This window comes from Mesocricetus auratus, unplaced genomic scaffold (assembly GCF_017639785.1).
Source record: "Mesocricetus auratus isolate SY011 unplaced genomic scaffold, BCM_Maur_2.0 Super-Scaffold_4256, whole genome shotgun sequence".
NCBI lineage: Eukaryota > Metazoa > Chordata > Mammalia > Rodentia > Cricetidae > Mesocricetus > Mesocricetus auratus.
This window is the reverse complement of record NW_024429182.1, coordinates 36,256,468-36,275,815: the sequence shown is the minus strand read 5'-3', so window position 1 is coordinate 36,275,815 and position 19,348 is coordinate 36,256,468. Positions and strand designations below refer to the sequence as shown.

Genomic DNA, 19,348 nt, shown 5'->3' with positions numbered 1-19,348 from the left:
ACACACACACACACACACACACACACACACACACACACACGACCTTAAAACCTTACCTGGGGGTTCTTCTTGGTACCTGGGCTCCTTGTTGGCCTCTGCAACACTTGCAGCAGTGATGTCCCCCGTGGACTTGAATGGAGTGGGTGTGGCACCCATCCTGGACAGTCGGCCTGAGGTTTCCTCTCTTGAACTGAAGCATACACCATGATCACATCTCAGCAGAAAAGACATTCACAATACACACACATTTGCCAGTGGCTAAGAAACGGAAGCCCACTGCCTTACCTGGGCTTCTCCTTCAACTTCTCGTTGGAGGAATGATAGTCCTGATCAGAGTACTGCTGGCGCTTTTCCTCTGGAGAAAATGACCGGTTGGACTCTATTTCCGAGATATCTGGTTTCAAAATAAAGGAAGTCCTTTTCAGTGAAATGTGCGCATACCCCCAAATTACACTATCCTCTGAGCACGGAACACAAGGGAAGGTGTAAGTTTTGTTTTTCAGAGAGAGAGATTACTTAACGAAGAGGTCATCCAATTCAGACGGCTCACTTCTCATCCCACGCTTTCAAAGCTGTTTGAAGGGGGCCACAATTGAGCTGTAGAAATTGGTTCCAGACCATACTGGGCAAATGATTAAGCTCCTTTTTTATAAGATGAAAACATTAGCATACAGCCTATCCACAGTCTCCTGAATAGTTTATCTACAATACACAACATCCTGCAAATGCCACAGTAACAGTGGTTACACTGTGTTGTTAATAGAATAACAAGAAAAAGAAACCTTAGCTTTCCAGATTCTTTCCTCACCTACTTTCAACCCATGATTGCCTGACTCCGAGGCTAGAGAAACCACCCACTGCCAAACAGACCAGTGCCCCTTACATTTTAATGTACATTCAAACCATTGGGGATCTTGTTGGAATCAAGCTCACCGACACTAACGCTGTACAAGAAATCACATGGTGAACAGTAAGGAAATAAACCGTAAACTACTACAATTGGTTGCCTTGCTCTCTTTGCTTTCCTGTGCTATACTCACAGTCCAGATGAACTGATCAGACTTCTGATGCATTGGAAATGAAATTAACTTTCTAAACCAGGCACGCTGGTTCACACTAGCCATCTCAGGGAAGCGCCTTTACCTGCTGAGTCATCCACAATGCTATTTTCACCCAGCAGTCTGAACAAGGGGCCAGTGGAAGAGCCGACTGTGGGTCTGGGACGGAATCACACCTCAGGGAGCATGCACACGCGATAGAAGCCCTCTCCTGAGCTACATCCACAATCTGCAAGTATTACAGGATGAGAGCCCATCCCCTGGTTGGCACTGCTTTTAGGATACGCATGTGAGGGAGTATTTGCAACCCCTTTACTGCACTCCGTTTCTAAAACATCCTTGGAAGGTAGGGCAACAATCTTCACTCTGCAATCCAAAGACCTACCCTGACAAGGAACAAACACTTGGAGCTGGCCCCTGTACTTCAACTTAAGTGTTTATTAGCATTAAAGGGGCAGCTAGTACACTTGATTCCTTCTCTTGCAAATAACACATGAAACTGGGATAAACTTATCTATCCAAGTTAAATAAAACAAACAGTAACAACAAGCAGGAACAGCCATATATTAGTAAGATACAGATATATATATATGATATGTACCATAATATTGAGCTGTTTTGACTGATTGTTTAACTGTGGCTTCATATGTCACCCTACCTTCTGAAGATGGAAATATTAACAGCCTTTTTTTTTTCTTAAGCAAAGTTGGAGTTTATGAAGAGACTTTAATACAAATTTTAAGCACTGGAGTTAAGATTTAAAAAACAAAAACCAACGCCCCAGGAAAAAAAGAACATGTACCCAGGAGCATAGGTTTTTGTTGCTGTTTGGTTTCCTTTCTTTTTTGAGGCTGGTCTGGAACTTGCTAGGTAGGACCAATCTGGCCTTGACTCTGCCTCCTGAGAGAGGGTTTCAAGGTGCTACCATGCCAGGCTTCTGTCATGTTTAAAGCACTAATGTCTATATTTATTGGTGTGTGTATGAGCATCTAGCAAATTGTGATCTGTTACTAGTAAGTTCTGCTCTCAAGTAAGTTCTGCTCTCAGTGGCCCATCTAGGAGTCCTTCCCAAGCGTGCCACAATTTCCTACTAGAAATCGACTTTCAAAAGACACTCTAATAAACAAACAACAAATCAGGAATACTTCTCTTTTTTAATCAAAGTTTAAAACAAGGCTTCTTTGGCCCTCCAGCCTTCAGGCATGACCCTCTTGACACCCCAGAAATCATGCAGGGCCCCTTCTTACCTTCTACTTCAGAGTCACTGTCATTGAGGGACGGGACGTTGATGAGGGTCTGCCTGCTGTCTCTAAGCACCACAAGCTGCAGCTTCCCTCTAGACTTTTCTATTAGCTTCCGAGCATCAGTTAAAGACATGTTCTCAGTAACAGTCCCATTGATCTGTGAAGATGAAGACCGGCAAAGCTATTCACATGCAGGACGACTATGCACAGCTATGCAAAAAAGCACCTACTTTCCTTTACAGAATTGGAAGGAGGTTGCTGCAATCCTGGGACCAGACTCCAGGATGACTGAATGAAGACGAATCATCCTCTAAATGAAATATAACCACACACGCCCACAACAGGCACAACAGAGTGAGGGTACAGTTGTTTACTCTGCTCATCTATTTAACTTCCAAGGTCAAGACCACAGATTGGTTTACTGCTGGACCATGCTTCCTGATCAGACAGGTTTGTCAAAACTATCAAGCATTCAGCAATCACAGACCAAGGGTTCTCAGGCTCACCTTTCCCTGGTATAGGAACAGGAACCTAAACTTTAAATCTACAGAGAGAAGGGCAAAGTTTTCCTCCTTTGTTATTAAATTAATACAGCCTCTAAGGCTTCTCTTTCCTTTTCCTTTTTACATCTTTTGGGAGTGGGCGAGAGAGGGAGCAGGGCTCACACGTGCTGGGGGAGAGCCCTGCTCCCGAGCTTCACTCCTGGTGTCTCAGTGTATGTTTTTCTTTGGACAAAGACCACCTCACCCCGCTGATCTTCTCTGTCTATCTCACTCCCGGCCACTGAGACACAGATACTCTGTCCTGGTGTGTGCATGTGGAAGCACAGACTAGGAATGCAGGCACAAGCTGCTCCCTGTCCCTGTCTCCTCACCTTGAGAATTATGTCCCCCTCATGAAGGTTGCCATCTTTGGTTGCCAATCCTGTTCTGGTCATTTCCTTGATGAAGATCTGACTCCCCAGCCGGAGACCATACTCTAGAAGAGAAACAAGGGAACGCACACATCCTCAATTTGTTCAGAAAGCTACGAAAATTTAATTTTTATGTGGGATACTCTGCTAAACTGGCCTAGAATCTTTTAAGAGGGAGGGAGGGCATGGAGAGAGAAAGAGAAGGGATTGGAGGCAGAGGATGAAGTAGAGAAAGAGGAGTAGAAAAAATAAGGGGAAAGAAAGACAATATTGCAAATGCTAACAACTGGCCAAACTAGTCGAGGCTATGTGAGTGTCTGGTGTAAAACGGAACACTTCACTTTTCAAGTAAAAGGTTGGTGGCAAAGACCTGCTTCATCCATCTTACTAGGAAACTGTGCTGACCCCGAGGTTGCCCACAGGAAGCTAGGGACACTGTGCACATCATCTGTAACAATTCCTACTACCCACGGTTTGCAAGCTGGGGCAGAGCCACCCCTAAAGCACTGTACTAACAGTCAGCAGCACTTTGAACTGTTCTCAAAAGAAAAACAACACCACATCTAGGAGGGATCACAGCCTGTAATGACTCTAAGAAATTCCCTTTACACAGACATGTATGTAGACACACAGTGACACACAGATACACTGTCTCTCCCTCTTTCTCTCTCTCTCTCTCATCCCATTAGTTCTGGTCCTTGAGAGAACCCTGACTAATACAAGGTACCCCATGATTGCATGACATACAGGGTTATTCTTACGGCAGGAGGGCATAAAAGAAGAGGCAAGGGTAGAAACAGAGAAACCGATGTCCCTCAGAATGGGTCAGACCTCCTGGACAGAGGTCTCTGCCTGGTGCTCACTCTCAGAACAACCCTGGCCTCCACCTTTCGTCTGGATCCAGCGTGGGGACCAGTGAAGGGCTACCTCCTGACACATAGCTACAAAGATTCTGTGAAATCTCCATGTTTCCAAAGTTGCCAACAGGATGCCGTTCTCCTCGGCAATATGGTGCAACTTCAGCTTACACAGTCCTTATGCTCCTGACCTTGTATCACTCCAGTTATTTAAGTAGGGAAAATGTAGGAAACAGACTCTTTCATCTAAAATCCCCTCAAAAGGCAAATCCCCAAGCTACAGAACAACAGGCCTTTCACCCTGCATTTGCGGTTCTCTGCTTAGAACAGTAAGAGAACCAACAAGATGAAAGCTATGTTCTAAGAAAACGTAAAAGTAGGACAGCTGGGCGGTGGTGGTGCACGCCTTTAGTCCCAGCACTCAGGAAGCAGAGGCAGGCAGATATCTGTGAGTTCGAGTCCAGCCTGGTCTACAAGAGCTAGTTTCAGGACAGGCTCCAAAGCCACAGAGAAACCTGCCTCCAAAAACCAATAACTAAACAAATAAATAAAAATTAAAAAAAAAAAGAAAAGAAAAGAAAAGGAGGACAAGGGCCAAGATTGGAAATGGCTCAACTCCTGTTCATCTCCCGGCTTCCATTCAGCTAAGTGTGAGTCCCAGCTTCTACTTCTTGGGCTTCAGAGTCCTACTCTATGAATAGTACTAACAGCTTCACTGCAGAGTGAATGCATCCTGGATGGGATTAAGTGTGCCCAGTCTCCGGGAATGCAGTGTGGAGAGCGCAGACTTAGCCAGAGCCACCCTCCAAATACATACCGAACCCCCTGACCTGTAACACAGGAATGAGGTCTCCTACCACCAAGTCTTTGGGGGGATTAACTAAAGAGTATTTAGTCAACACCACCCTGGCTTAGAATAGAACTCCATTAAGAGGAGCTGGTGTACTGCCTTCTGCTTGGTTTTCCCACAGAGACGCGCCAGGATCACCAGCAGAGCCTGAGAATCTTCGTTGGAAAAGCATACGGTTGTGGTACTTGTCTGAAGCAAAGGCATTGAGACATCGGTGCCCAGATCAGTGGGCCCTCCTGCGTCTCTGTCTCCTTACCACAGAACAAGGACCCAACAGCAACGCCCACAATGTGGTTCTGAGGAATAAGTGAGCCCACGGGTGTCTGCCAATTCAGGTCAATGCTGAACGCCAGCAGGTGCGGGGTAACTGCCAGATGATAATGGCACCACGGCTTGCATTCCCACATCATGTGTGCCTACCTTCATTTGCTTTGTTTTTGGTCAAAAGGACCCCGATGGGCCTGTCAGGATCATGCTTGTGCTCCTGCCGGGACTTAGGCTCGGGGCTGGGGCTCCGGGAGTGTAGGTGTTCGCGGCTATGGCTGCGCTCATAGCGACTCTCAGGCTGGGCTCTGCGGTCGTATGATGGGCTGTAGCCTTCCTCATAGTCAGGCTCATAGGATTGGTGATAGGAGCGCTCATAATCTCGGTCGTAATCCCTGTCAATGCTGCGACCACGGCTGCGGTCCCGGGGCACAAAATCGTGATCCAGGTCACGTTCCAGGCTCCGGCCACGGCTGCGTTCACGGCTGCGCCCATAGTCTTCGTGATCCAGGCCGCGTTCCAGGCTCCGGCCACGGCTGCGCTCCCGCTCCCGGCTCTGTGTGCGCTGCTGGGGGCGTCCCCTCTCCCTGCTGTCCTCCCAGCTGTAGCCGCTGCGGAAACTTCTGCCATCAAATTCATCTATCCCCTCAAAAGCCCGGTCATCATGACTGAGAGGAGGGCTGCCCTGCAACGGGGCCACCTGAACCTTCCGGGGCCTCTTGACCACCTGTGGAGACAAACAGAGCAGATGTAGGGCAGTGCAAACAGAACTGGGAGGGCAATGGCCCTGGTTCCAGCGTCAATGAAACTGTCCCTCTCTAGACTCAGTGTGGGGGAGGGATATATAGACAGAGATACAGATATATAGATACATAAAACCTACAGCCCTTAAACACCTGTATCCCTGCCAACCCTCCCAGCCCCAAGGTTCCTATCTAGAACTGAAGACAATGAAACACCTCACAGAGGTAGGCCAAGATAGAAAAGCGACTGCAGCTGTGAGTATAGTGCTTTTGAATACTTCTGACCAAGTATGAAACGCCCCAAAGGCTTTCATGGGTTCCTCAAAGTCAAATGAAAACCCAGACATTTGGTAGACATTTTGTATATAATTGCTGATACTCCTGCACATGTTGCAGGAAGATGAGGGGAAGAGGTAACCCTTCCATACAAAAAAAGTACTAAAGAGATAATCAGTTATAATGAGTGCACTTGGATCTGAGATGACTTTTCCAAAGCCATCTTGAGACATGGAGTGGGTACTAGATGGCCCTGCAGTTACTGGCCTTCTCAGATTTGTCTACAGGATGACCCTATTCCTGGGAGATACGTGCAGTAGTCATTAAGTAGAATGCCTGCAACCTTCCTTGAGAGGGTGACTCGGACACAGCTTCACCACACCTGTAACATCAACCTAGAAAGCTATCAAGGTTCCAAGAAGTAAGCAGGCCATGCAACTGTCAAATGGTTGTTTTCTTTGGGCATGGAAAACAAACGTTCTTGAATTAAAATCTGCAGGTTCCCTGCAATATGGACTCAACTACACAGCCATCTCTCCAAGCCTTCTTTATGTTCCAATAAACAACAACAACAACAAAATCTTAATTTTTAAAAGATTTTTAAAAATTTATTTACAGTTTATGTGTAAGGACATTTGACATGCATGCACGCGTGCGCGCGTACACACACACACACACACGCACACACGCACGCACACACGCACGCCATCACAGGACTTACAATGGCTGCGATCTTCCCACTTTTCCTAAGTTGCTGAACTGCAAACGAATGGAGCACGTCCTCCATGGGGGTGCCATTGACCATGACCACCCTGTCATTTTCTCTGTAGACAAGAAATAAACATCAGTCATAAAAACACATGGTAAGTCAGTGTGAACCCTTGAGACAGAACAGAAGCAGTAAATCAGCCCCAAAAGCGGATTAAGGGGCTCAGTGTGTGGCAGCTCCAGGTCAGCCCAACTTGGTGTGAGCCACTCGGAGGTAAGACACCAGAAGCCATACATTCAGCTTCTGGGTGTCTACTAAGAACCACCGTAATTGTGTAGAGGGTCTGTCCAGACCACAGGGTCACACCAGAAGGCACCCAGTAATGAGGCAGTGTGGCGGTGACAGTCCTATGTGCTAGGGCACACAGTGAGCTGTAAAAAGCCCACAGGTACTCCCCTGAAACAGGTACACATTCATTTGTGCAATGTCTGGTGGGAAAGAGGTAAAAAAACTTGCCTTGGATTCTTTTTCTGTTTTGAGAAAGGTCTCGTGTAGCCTTGGATTCACTATTTAGCCAGGCAAGGCCTTAAACAGCTGACCCTTCCATCATCCCCTGAATGCTGAGGTTATTAATGAACACAATCAGGCCTGCCTTCTTTGCCTCAGATTCTTTTTGTTTGTTTTGAGAGAGGGTTTCTCTGTGTAGCCCTAGCTGTCCTGGAACTCGCTCTGTAGACCAGGCTGGCCTCAAATCCACAGAGATTGGCCTGCCTCTGCCTCCTGAGTGCAGGGATTACAGGCTTGAGCCACCACCGTCTAGCTTGCCTCAGGTTCTTGAAGAAACTTTAAGAACACAGAATCCTATCACTTAGGTTCACTCCAAGTTATCTTAAAATGTTATATTATTCTAAATAAAAGACTAGCTTTGATAAGACTACCAACTAATAGGATAGGAGGACAGAGATTTTTAAATCTCACACAAATTCAACTTTTGAATGAGTCAGCCAATGTAGCTGTATAGTTATCCTCAGATTCGTTCCTGATAAAGGATTCTGGGTCCATTTTCTAAAGTGGAGTTCCCACTTCAGAACAGAGGCTGGCCGCTGGGGAACTTGAGTGTACCTATCATGATTTTTCTGCTATTAAATTCTGCTGGGGGAGGGGGTGTTAGTTGGGTTTTTACAGGAGGGAGGGGGAACACTGCTAAATATTAACCCAAGTCCTTATCTATGCTAAGTATTTTACTACAGAGGCACATTCCTAACCATCTTCACTAAATTCATATATATATGTATATATATACATATATATATGCTTTTGGTAGACATTGAGAAACGTGGAAACTTGAGGCGGTCAATTCTGTCAACGTAGTTGGATTGACAAGCACTGAAAAGATTAGTAAAGCTCACTCCTAGATGTGTCTATGGGGATGTTTTCAAGAGGGTTGGGGGGTAGACCCACCCTGAGTGTGGGTAACCCCATCCCGTGTGCTTGAGGAAATAAAGACAAAGCCAGGAAGGGCAGGTGTTGTCTCCGTCTTCCCCTCTCTGCTTCCCAGCCGCCACGTTGTTGGTTGCCCTGTTCTACTACATTCTCCCCACCACGGCAGATAAAAACCTCTGAAAATGTGAGCCAAAATAAATAAGGGCTTCCTCCAAGTTATTTTCTTAACTATTTTGTTATGGCGACATAAGCTGCATGTTCAGAAACAGTTCCCAAGGACTGAGGATGTAGCTCAGTAGCTATGATTCCGTAGCATGGATGGAACCCTGGGTCCAATCCCCCATACTGCATAAACTGGGTATGTAGACCCAGCTAGCAGGAAGTCAAGAAACAGAACTCAAAGTCATCCTTGTCTGTGTGGTGACTTGGAGGCCAGCCTAAGCTACAGACATTGTCACCAAAGTAAAGGAGGGAGAGAGGGAAAGATGGGGGGCACAGAAAAGCTAAAAGGTTCCTAAACCTACAACTGACCATTCCAACTACCTTCCTATGGGGGTGGGAGGGTCCACACAAAGGATTTCCCTCTTCCCTCCATGTCTGGATGGTCCCCAAAGTTTGGTGACTGCTAAAACATAATGTATTAGCTGTGATCCTAACATCCTAACTCTCTCTTAAAGGCTTCAGCTGTAATATAAAAGTACATTAAAGGGCACACAACCATCATAATACCCTGTCTAGTGTCAACCTATAGGGCTGGCAGGGGCTAGGGACGGGAGTGAGGACACTTACTGAAGCAAGCCATCGGCAGGTCCACCCGGAAGCACATCAGAAATGACAATGGACGTTTCCCCATTTTCAAAGTGTGGGTTGTCTCTACCTCCTGACACCGCAATTCCAAATCCTCTTTTAGAGTCCTGTTCATTAGAATTAGGAGAGAATAAAAAATGAAAAAATCCTTCCGTAAGTGGCTTTCAGGATTTATTACAAGCGCTCAATAAAACAAAGGTCAAATCAATAACCAGACACAACCCGGGAACAGATGGGCTTACAGAAACAAATGAAAAACAAAGTAAAGCCGAACTGTGGTCAGATGACAGGTTCCTAAAGGGAAACTGCTTATCTACAGGGAGCAGCCTTGTGGGAGGCGGAAAAGATTGACAGCCAAGGCTGACTTTATCACAAGAGGCAGGAGAAGGAAGGCTGTCTTCTGTCTAAACAGGAATCTGCTGTCCCAATGCCAGGTAGACCATTCTCAGGATCATTTGACCCGAGCTGGAACGAAGTCAATACAAATTGACTCTGTGTGAAAACTGTGTTTTAAAAGTGTATCTTTAGCCAAATGAGGCACATGCCGGTAATTCCAGCACTTAGGAGGTAGAGGCAACAGAGTCAGGAATCCAAGGCTAGCCATGATTACATGGGACGCTTACTCAAAAACAAGCAACAGGACTATGATACATCTTTAAATTCAAGTTAGTAGAGATGGAACTGCAGTTTAATTTAGGGTAAAAAGAACTACATGGACTTTAAAAATAAAAACCTAAACAGAGGTATTATCGGGCTGGGGGGATGGCTCGTGGATAAAGGAGCTTGCAGCCATGATGAAAATAAGTCACTCCTACTCGTCCTCTGACCTTACACAGTGCTGTGGCTTGCAGGTACTCAAGTGTACACATGGGCATGTGGATGCATACATGTGAATGAAAAAACTAATAAGATAAATAAAAAAACTAGTATTGTGATTTTGAAAGGGCAAAGCATCGAACGCTTTCCAATGTGCGTGCAAGAAAGGAAACTAACGTTTATTATCCATCATTGATTTAGCTATGCATACCAGTAAACCTAATTAACACATGATCTTACTTCAGTGTTTAAAAGGGTAGACCACACAATAGGGACACTGACATAATCCCAAATCAGGGTCGATGATACAAAACTACACTCAGAATTAAGAGAAAATCTTCATCCAAGGACAAGTCTGGGGGTGGGGGGCAACGTTCAGACAGCTTACAAACACAGACAGCCCAGGTTGTCTCCATGTAGCTTGGGATCAGCCAGCACCATCACCATCACCAGCACCTGGTTTTAGACAGAGGTGGCTCCATCTTCCAAACCAAGCCTCAGGCTCCTTACTTTGCAATCTGAGGACCATAACTCAAAGGATATACAATATGCTGGTAAAAGGGGGACAGACAAGAATCAGAAAGATGCCTGAAGGTGGGCAAGCCTCAACTGAAGAATTTGCGATGCCTGATCTGGAAGTCAGGACACCTGAACTCTGACTCAGTGACAAGTCCTGAGGGTCAACAGAAAAATTTCCCCTTGAAGAACTGACAATCTTTTTAGAAAGTGACAGAACCTAGAGAGATTTGGAGCAAGGTAATCTGTGGAGCTCAGAAAAGCACACTAATGCTGACAGGAGGGCAGCTTTGCTAGGATAAGAATACAGAACACAAGCTGACTGCAGATGAGTTGAGGGGAAATGGGTTTGCCTGGAGAGGGAGGCTGTGTGTGTGTGTGTGTGTGTGTGTGTGTGTGTGTGTGTGTGTGTGTGTGTGTGCGCGTGCGTGCGTGTGTGTACTTGATAATGGGTTTGCCTGGAGAGGGAGGCTGTGGGTGTGTGTGTGTGTGTGTGTGTGTGTGTGTGTGTGTGTGTGTGTGTGTGTACTTGATAATGGGTTTGCCTGGAGAGGGAGGCTGTGGGGTGTGTGTGTGTGTGTGTGCGCGCGTGTGTACACTTGATTTCTAAGCCAGTATTTTCAAATTTACCTTGGACCTAACAACTGTCATAAATATATAAAATAGATAATTAGAAGAGGTGGGGAGAGAGTCTAGCTCAGTGGACTGAACCAAGGGCCACCTCTTGCATTCTTAGTGTGTGAGAAGTATAAATTTGATTCCCAGCTCAAAAATCAGAAGGGAAAGTGGGATAGAGAGGGCAAGGAGGGCACCTGGGTTGTGCATGTTGGGAAACGTTACTTCCACATCCTCAAGCAAATACTGCTACTTTCATTCCCTGTTCCCTGTACAGTCTCCTGTGTCCGGAGAGAAGAGAACGGACTAAACATGCCCCAAAATGCTGCACGGTACACAGAATCTAATCAAGAGCCCAGAGCATGCAACCTTTGCCAACAACTTAGTTCCTGCCAGCTAGCTCCAAGGATGCACTGCCCACCTCAGCGAGATTAAAACTGAAACAGTGTAGGCAAAAGCTGAGTAAGATCCGTGAACTGACACAGCCAGCACAAGGGGAGGGCCATGAAACACGCAGAACTCACCTTCTGCAGGGTCACGGTGTACTGCTCCCATATCAGCTCCTCCATGCCTGGGTCCTGTGTGGCAACAAAGTCAGTTTAAGTACACGCCAAATACCCCAACACCAGACATAAAACTGTAATTCGACAGGAACCCAGCTCACACTTCCCATACACTAAAAAAGCAGATCTTTCTCAAAATGTTATGCTGCTTCTATCTGTATGAAACCTTCTAGGAAATGACAGTCTTGGTGCTAGGGCATTAAATGAAAGTACACAGTGAGAGGCCCTAAACACGGGATAAATGTTAGGAAGCTTCTTTAATAACATCTTATTTGGGGGGATGGCTCAGCAGTAAAGGTGCTCGCTGTCAAGCATGACAACCCAGGTTCAATCCCTAGGACCCAGATAGTAGACAAAGAGAACCAAGTCCTAAAAGTTGTCCTCTGACCTCCACACATGTACATAGTGAGTATGGGCTCATGAACACACACATTCTCCCCCCCCCCCACACACTCTCTCTCTTGCTCAAGAAAACAATACAATTTTAACTTCATTAAAAAACATTCTCCCATTTTTTTCTCTCTCTCCTGTCAAAAATGACCTTTCAACAAATTTTCCACCTAAAGAAACCCTTGGCCTTGTAATCAATAAGATGTGTCACGCTGAGTAAACTATATGATATTCTGATTTCTCAGTATCACTTGGTGTAAAACAGACCACTGGAACTTGTTCTGCTAACACATTCTAAGAGACATCCAGGGAGACTTTTAACACAGTAGTGTAACTTTAAGACTAATGATCTGTTAAAGCAGGCTGCCTCTAAAAAGGCTAGAAATGTCAAAAAAGCCCACAGTTACAGACAGGCCTGCCTAAGCAAGCACTGCAACAGGAAGATACGGAGAAAAGAAAAAATCTACAAGGATGGGGGACCAGAGAGGATACAGTAGAGGGCACTTCCACAGGACTCCAGAGACTCTTGCCCGGCTCATGAACACTGTGGAACAACTAGAAATTACCACTCTGGAGATTCCTACCAATGGGCCTGCATTCAGGCTTGGTTTGGGAATGAGTCCCATTATGGAAAGAGACCGTACATCCTCCCCAAACATGCCAAAGTGGTAATGCCACCGCAAAGGAAATACAAGGTTCCTTTCTCCAAGGGACATGTTTAAACGAAAGCTTCACAGATTTCTCAGATATGTAAGAAACCTGAGTTCACAGTTCACGTGCATGTATACACACACACACACACACACACACACACAGTGAAAGTCAAAGACACAAACTGAGGGATCAGTGGCAGTATTAGAAACATCAACAACAAACCAAAAATATACAAAACAGTTCATGTTTTAAGAATTTAGAACACATCAGTGAAGGTATAGTTATCAATAAAAAATAGACTATCAAAAGAACCAAACAGACAAATCTGAAATATGACTTGATTTTTTTTAGAAATGAAAAGAACTGAAGTTCTTCTATTTACAAGTAATAGAAATTGTTGTCTTACTCATGTTCATAGAATGAGAATAGATAGTGCATTTATCTCTTGGTTTATTGGAAAGGAAAAAGCAACCACCTATTCTGTATGCATGACATCGTGTTCTAGGAAACACCACATATCATTAGCTGAAGAAGAAGATTATGGATAAAGCGTCAGACACAAAGGGACCACAGTAAGGTAGGAGGTGCCTGTCACACAGAGGACCAAGAGTGAGGAGGTTCAGGGGGCCAATACTGCACTGATAATTAGAGAGATGAAGAGGTACTGAAAAATATTCAGAAAATGTGGCATTTTCTCCCTGTTCACAAACTCTTCAGGTTGGGAGAAAGACAGCCAGAGGTAAAGACGATGATGCCCACTAATACACTAGGCCAGATAACCCACTCCCTCTGGAAGCAGAGGGCTAGGAAACGGCAATTCTGTGTGCACAGAAGAAACGTGAAGTAGCCTACTGTTGTGACTTAACTAATGACACACACTGAGAGTGACTCTTGCTCTGCCTCCCTATGTGTTCAATTCTGGGACATTCCCACAGCAAATACCATCTGACTCCAAGAGATAGGAATTCTCTCTCAAAGATTAAAAAAACTACAATTTATATTATTTCTAGGATCAAAAAGATACAGAGATGTATGAGGGGTAGGCAAAGTCTTGGCTATGGGTGTGGGGGGACCGGGCGGGGTGGTGGGGGAGGCAGGATGCTGAGTTAAGAAGGCGCCTGCATCCATACAAAGCAATACACAAACATCCTGAAAGGATTAAGATAAAACTATGGGAACCACCCAAACTGTTCGTTTATCATGACCACTTTTTTGATTTTGGTTCTTTGCTGGGGGAGGGGTGTCTTCTTTTCTTTTGTCATGCTGGGATCAAACCCAGAGTCTTGCATGTATGAGGCACCATGTTCTACCACTAAGTTATATCCCCAGCCCAGATTTTCTATTTAACTGTTGGGCAGTGATGATGGCACACGTCTTTAACCACAGCACTCATGAGGCAGACGCAGACAGATCTCTGTGAGTTTCAGACCAGCCAGAGCTACAAAGTGAGACCCTATCCCAAAAAGAAAACGAAGGGAGGGAGGGAGGGAGGGAGGGTCCCTATACTAATTGATGTTTTTAAATGTTTAAATTTTTTTAAAAAATCCATGCATGTAGAGCACACCTGAAATCCTAGTATCTGAGAGACAGAAGCAGATAGAGTTCAAGATCAGCCTGGTGTAGTGAGCCCACTCCAGGCCGGGTAAGAGTGCACAGTGAGATCTGGATGATGATGATGATGATGATGATGATGATGATGAAGAAAGATTTTTAAGTGAAATTTTGATGTCTGGCTCATCTTTGTCCCATGGTTTCCTAGAACACGATGTCATGCATACAGAATAGGTGGTCTTTTTCCTTTCCAATAGGCCAAGAGATAAATGCACTATCTATTCTCATTCTATGACTATGACTAAGACAACAATTTCTATTACTTGTAAATGTTCTTAAAGGAAATTTCTATTAAATGTGACAGTTCTTTGGTTGTTTGCTGTCCTGGTGGTTTGAATGAGAACCGTCTCCCACAGACTCTGGTACCCGGACACTTGGTCCCCAGTTGCTAGCACTGTTTGGGGAAGTCTAAGAGGTGTACATCGCTGGAGCCAAGCTTTGAAAGTCTGGAAACTCATCACTTCGAATTAGTGCCACTTCTGGTTACTCTCTGCTTGAGAGAGCACTGTGTGGGGCAGCCCAGGGTGCTCCTCAGTGCCTTTCTTCCCTTTTTAAAGGTTAAAAGGCAACTTTGCTAGGAAAATGAAGGTGGCATAGACTCTAGAACAGGTAAAGTCACAGAAGGACAACAACTCCAATCTCCTCAGAGATCAGGGCTCTGGCACCTTTCAACCTCAGCATGAGATTTCAGCCACCAGAAGCAGCTTCCGCGTGCTTCCCGCGATTTCCTCTCATCACTTTACTGTCTGTAAAAGGGACATTAGTGGTAGCATCCTCCATATTAGAACAAGTCATCCCTAGAAGTCACTCCATGGATACTTAGGAGCTATGTGGCCCACTGCAAATAAGCTCTGTGTATAGGTTATTTACAGACTGAGACTAAGGCAAATAGTTAATTCAAGCTGTTATTTTTAGGCCTTTTACAGAGTTCATTTTCTTGGGAAAACCTCGATCAAACAGATAACTATCGGGTAAAGCTGAGAAGACAGTTCAGCTGGTAAAAAGTGCTTGCTGCGTTAGTACAAGGACATGAGTTTAGTCCGTAGAACCTAGGCAAAACCACCCGTAGTCCCAGCACTGGGGAGATGAAAACAGAAGGGGACCTGATGGCTAGCCGGTCTCGCAGACTTGGCAAGCGCCAGGCTCTATGAGAGAGACCCAGTCTCAAAAACCAGCCCCTGAAGAACGACACCGGAAACTGACCCCTGAACTTCACATACAAGCCCCTTACACGCATGCACTCCGTCCCCCAACACAAGAGGAAGCATTTAAAACCAACCACAGGCAGATAACTAAGTCTGTAATGACCCTGACGGCCAACTTTTAAGCTCGGTGTCCCTATGTTGCTGCTTCCCAGTGAGAGAGACCACCAACAACAAAAGTTCACCCCAAGCTGCTTTAAGGACGCAATCACAGTCCAAAGCACACAGCAGATATCTGTGCAACAGTGCCCTGAGCACTAAAGCTAATGTCAGAAATTACTCCTGTAATGGGAAGCCCCACCATCGAGATACAGGCTTCTACAGGATATGAAGGTTAAATGTTTGATCCCAAACACAAAATTCTCAGACACACACAAAGCAGTACGTTAATCTGTCCCCAAGAAGCCAAGCTCTCTGAGATTGCCAACACATGGGAACCAGCAGTCTGACTCACACACCCAGTGAGCGGCTATCAATCTCACCTTGATCTGCTCAAAATAAGACGAGTATTTAAAATTCTACCATTGACTGCAAGCCACACTCTGCATGCAATCTCACAATTTGTTCCTGAAAGCTGCCAAGACACAAATAAATCCGAGGATAAAGGAGTCACTGTGCCAGTGTGTGAAGGGCTTGCCCCCCTCCCCTCCGGCAGAGCAAGCTTGGGAAAGAAAGAGAAAGCTGAAGGACTCACGTGGCCTTTCCACCTCTCCAACTTTTTCACTGTCTGGACCCACATCCTCTGGAATACCTGAGTGGCCTTCATGGCTCCGCGGAGTCAGGGCTGGTCACTGCCTACCTCCCAGGCTGCTCGCCCATTTCCACCACTCCACGTGGTTACGTAAGGCGGATACAATAGTGGCCCACATTCCCAGCAAATCCCGTTGTCATCTCACAGTGACACATCCATACAGCAGGGATGCCAAGCGCCTTGAAAAGCGCTACTTGTGAGGCAGGAAGAAAGCAGTCCGGACGCACACCACCTCAGCAGCCCTCTTTTCCTCCCTCCCTCCCACACAAGGAGGACAGCACTGGGGTGCGCACTTCTTCCGGCCGAGGAAAAGCACTCAGTACTTAGCTGTGACTTATTAAGTACTACTGGCCGGCCATATCCACAGATCCTATGAGTGTGATCCAAAAATTCGGAGCTAGAAAGATGGCTCAGTGGTTAAGAGACCTGAGTCCAATTTCTAGAACTCACATTAAAAGTGGCTCACAATTGCCTGGAAACTCTATAGTTCAAGGAATCCAGGACCACCGTGAGCTCCTGCACACACGCGGCATACATGCAAACACTCAAGGACACACACATGAATAAAAATATTAAAAAACCTTGAAATTTTTAAGACACAAAAAACAACCTGCCCCCTGGCTCTGGGGAGGCTGAGACAGTGGGAGCGGGAAGATCGACAGTTCGAGGCTAGCTTGTACTCTATGGGGAGATACTGTCTCAGCACAAAAAAAGCAAGGCAAGACAAAAGAAATTTGTCTGTACTAAACATGTACAGCCTTCTGGGGCAATTGTTTCCTAAATAATACAAGACTTATGTAGCATTTCCATTACATTAGGTGTTATAAGGAACCTAAAGACAGCTGGGATTACATGAAATTCCATGAACATTACACCATTTCACATAAAGGGACTTGAGATTCTGCGTGTTTTAGTGTATAAGGGACTCCTGGGATGGGGAACCAAGAATGACTGTAAACAAGAGAAGGGCTATGGAAAGGAACAGAGAAGTAACTTGTTCACAGACTCACTGCATACAGGAAATGTAAAACAGCAGGACATTTACGACTAAACCAACCTGCTGGTGTTGACCAATCAAAAGGCACCCAGAGACATGGCATACATTCTTGGTGACAACTAGGGGAGCTGGCACAGGTCGGCACTGCCACAGGGACAGAGAACTTGCTCAGCAGAGTTCTTTGCTTTTTTCCTGTCTCTTCCAAACTTACCATAAACTTAGATAAAGAAACAACAAAGAGCTCTCTGTCCTTGCTTCTTTGTGTAGTTTTGAATTCTGAACATAAGGGTGCCTGGGTTTGCAACCCAACGCACGTTTTCAGAAGTGTCCTGTCACCACTGAGTGTCTTGTCAACAGGCCGAGCTGCTTACGAGAGAAGAATTTGCCACCTGGTTTGACACTGGACATAGCTCTAAATCTGGAGCACACCACGGCTACGGTACAGGAGACAATTTGAATACCAAAAGGTTAATTTGAGGTTTTGGTTTTTCTTTCTTTTCTATGATTTATTTATTTATTTACTTACTTTTATGTGTAGTAGAGTGTTTTGTCTACATGCATAACTGTGCACCAAATGTATGCCTAGGCATGCCCATGGAGGCCAGAAGAGGGCATAAGATTCCCTGGAACGGGAGTTACAGACCTTAGCCAGCCACTGTGTGGGTGCTGGGAACTGAAGTCAGGTCTTACAGAAGGGCAGCCAGTGATGTATTTATTAGCTAAGCCATCTCTCCAAGATCCAAAAAGTAAGCTTTAAAGCCACAAAGGTGAGTACAGTTCTGGAGCGTTGGAGGTGCTATGCCCTTTCCCACCGCTAACCTCAGAGGACCAGCAGCAGTCACAAATGAAGCAAGCCCCATCCTCCCTCCACACCCCTACCCACCCTGGAGTGCAGAACTGTGGAGACCAGCCTTGGAAACATCGGAACAACCATAGCCTGTCCCCACTAGCACTTCCACTGGTGACACCAGAAGGGCACTTGCAGGAAGGCTGCCTCCAGGCAATGATCAGGAATTTCAGGTGCACCTTCCATAGATTCCTAACATTCACATTTATAGTCAAGAAACATTTACTACACGGCAGCCATATACTGCAAGATGAACAACTCTTGAGTCATTCCCCCAAGGCAGTCCCGGTCAGTGGAGTGGTGGGAAGTGTAAGCAAATTATTCTAACCCAGTGTAAGTGCCATAGCAGAGGGAAACACAAAGTTCATTCATTCAACCTATACTCGTCCAGTATCAACCAGTTGGCAGACGCTGCTGAAACCCTGGGGGATATGAACCAAATGTTCTTCTGTCAGAGAGAAGGAAAGCTTCAATGGAAGAAACAACACAACCCTCTTGCTCTCTCCTGGAATCTGTATTTCATTTTAAGGCAGGACTTGAATGTGTCCCAGGTTGGCCTTGAACTATGTTCCTGCTTCTGTCTCCTTCCCAGGAGCTGGGAGCATATGCGCAGCCACCAAGTACCATGAATGCTATGGATATCAAAGTGGAAAGAATTAATCATAAGGAAGTCTGAAGAGCTGTCCAGGGAAAGGGACCAGCAGGTAGGTTCAAAGACTCTGAGGTAGGCTGGGCGTTGGTGGCGCAAGCCTTTAATCCCAGCACTCGGGAGGCAGAGACAGGCAGATCACTGTGAGTTCGAGACCAGCCTGGTCTACCGAGTGAGTTCCAGGACAGGCTCCAAAACAATACAGAGAAACCCTGTCTCGAAAAACCAAAAAAAAAAAAAAAAAAAAAAAAAAAGACTCTGAGGTAGGAATCAGCTCAGTGACTGGCTGAGGCAGGTAGACAGGCTGACAGCCTAAGAGCAAGTACTTACATAAAGTAAACTGGGGCGGTGGGGGGTAGGAGAGATGGCTCAGAGGTTAAGAGTACCTGCTGCTCTTCCTGGGGTCCTGAGTTCAATTCCCAGCAACCACACGGTGGCTCACAACCATCTACAATGAGATCTGGTGCCCTCTTCTGGCCTGCATGCATATATGCAGGCAGAATACTGCATACATAATTAAGTCCGTAAAGTGAACTGAGACAGCAGGCTGGAGTGGAGGGAGGCAAGTACCAA

At 45.8% G+C, this 19,348-nt stretch overlaps 1 protein-coding gene across 6 annotated transcripts in view; it reads right to left on the bottom strand.

The window, feature by feature from the left end:
* The window catches only part of Tjp2 (tight junction protein 2), a 121,246-nt gene that overhangs the window by 25,413 nt on the left and 76,485 nt on the right, over positions 1-19,348 (bottom strand). For 4 of the 6 annotated variants that reach the window (XM_040746258.1, XM_040746254.1, XM_040746267.1 and 1 more), the window contains 8 exons: positions 11,636-11,689; positions 9,147-9,271; positions 6,927-7,029; positions 5,343-5,913; positions 3,177-3,280; positions 2,306-2,459; positions 286-394; positions 57-190 (listed from right to left, as the gene is read on the bottom strand). In XM_040746258.1, coding sequence (XP_040602192.1) covers positions 57-190; positions 286-394; positions 2,306-2,459; positions 3,177-3,280; positions 5,343-5,913; positions 6,927-7,029; positions 9,147-9,271; positions 11,636-11,680 — 1,345 coding nt within the window. In that variant the 5' untranslated portion in view covers positions 11,681-11,689. Of the gene's footprint in view, positions 1-56; positions 191-285; positions 395-2,305; positions 2,460-3,176; positions 3,281-5,342; positions 5,914-6,926; positions 7,030-9,146; positions 9,272-11,635; positions 11,690-16,225; positions 16,359-19,348 lie in introns of those variants that run through there. The other 2 variants (XM_005063737.4, XM_013116110.3) reach the window with 2 other exon arrangements.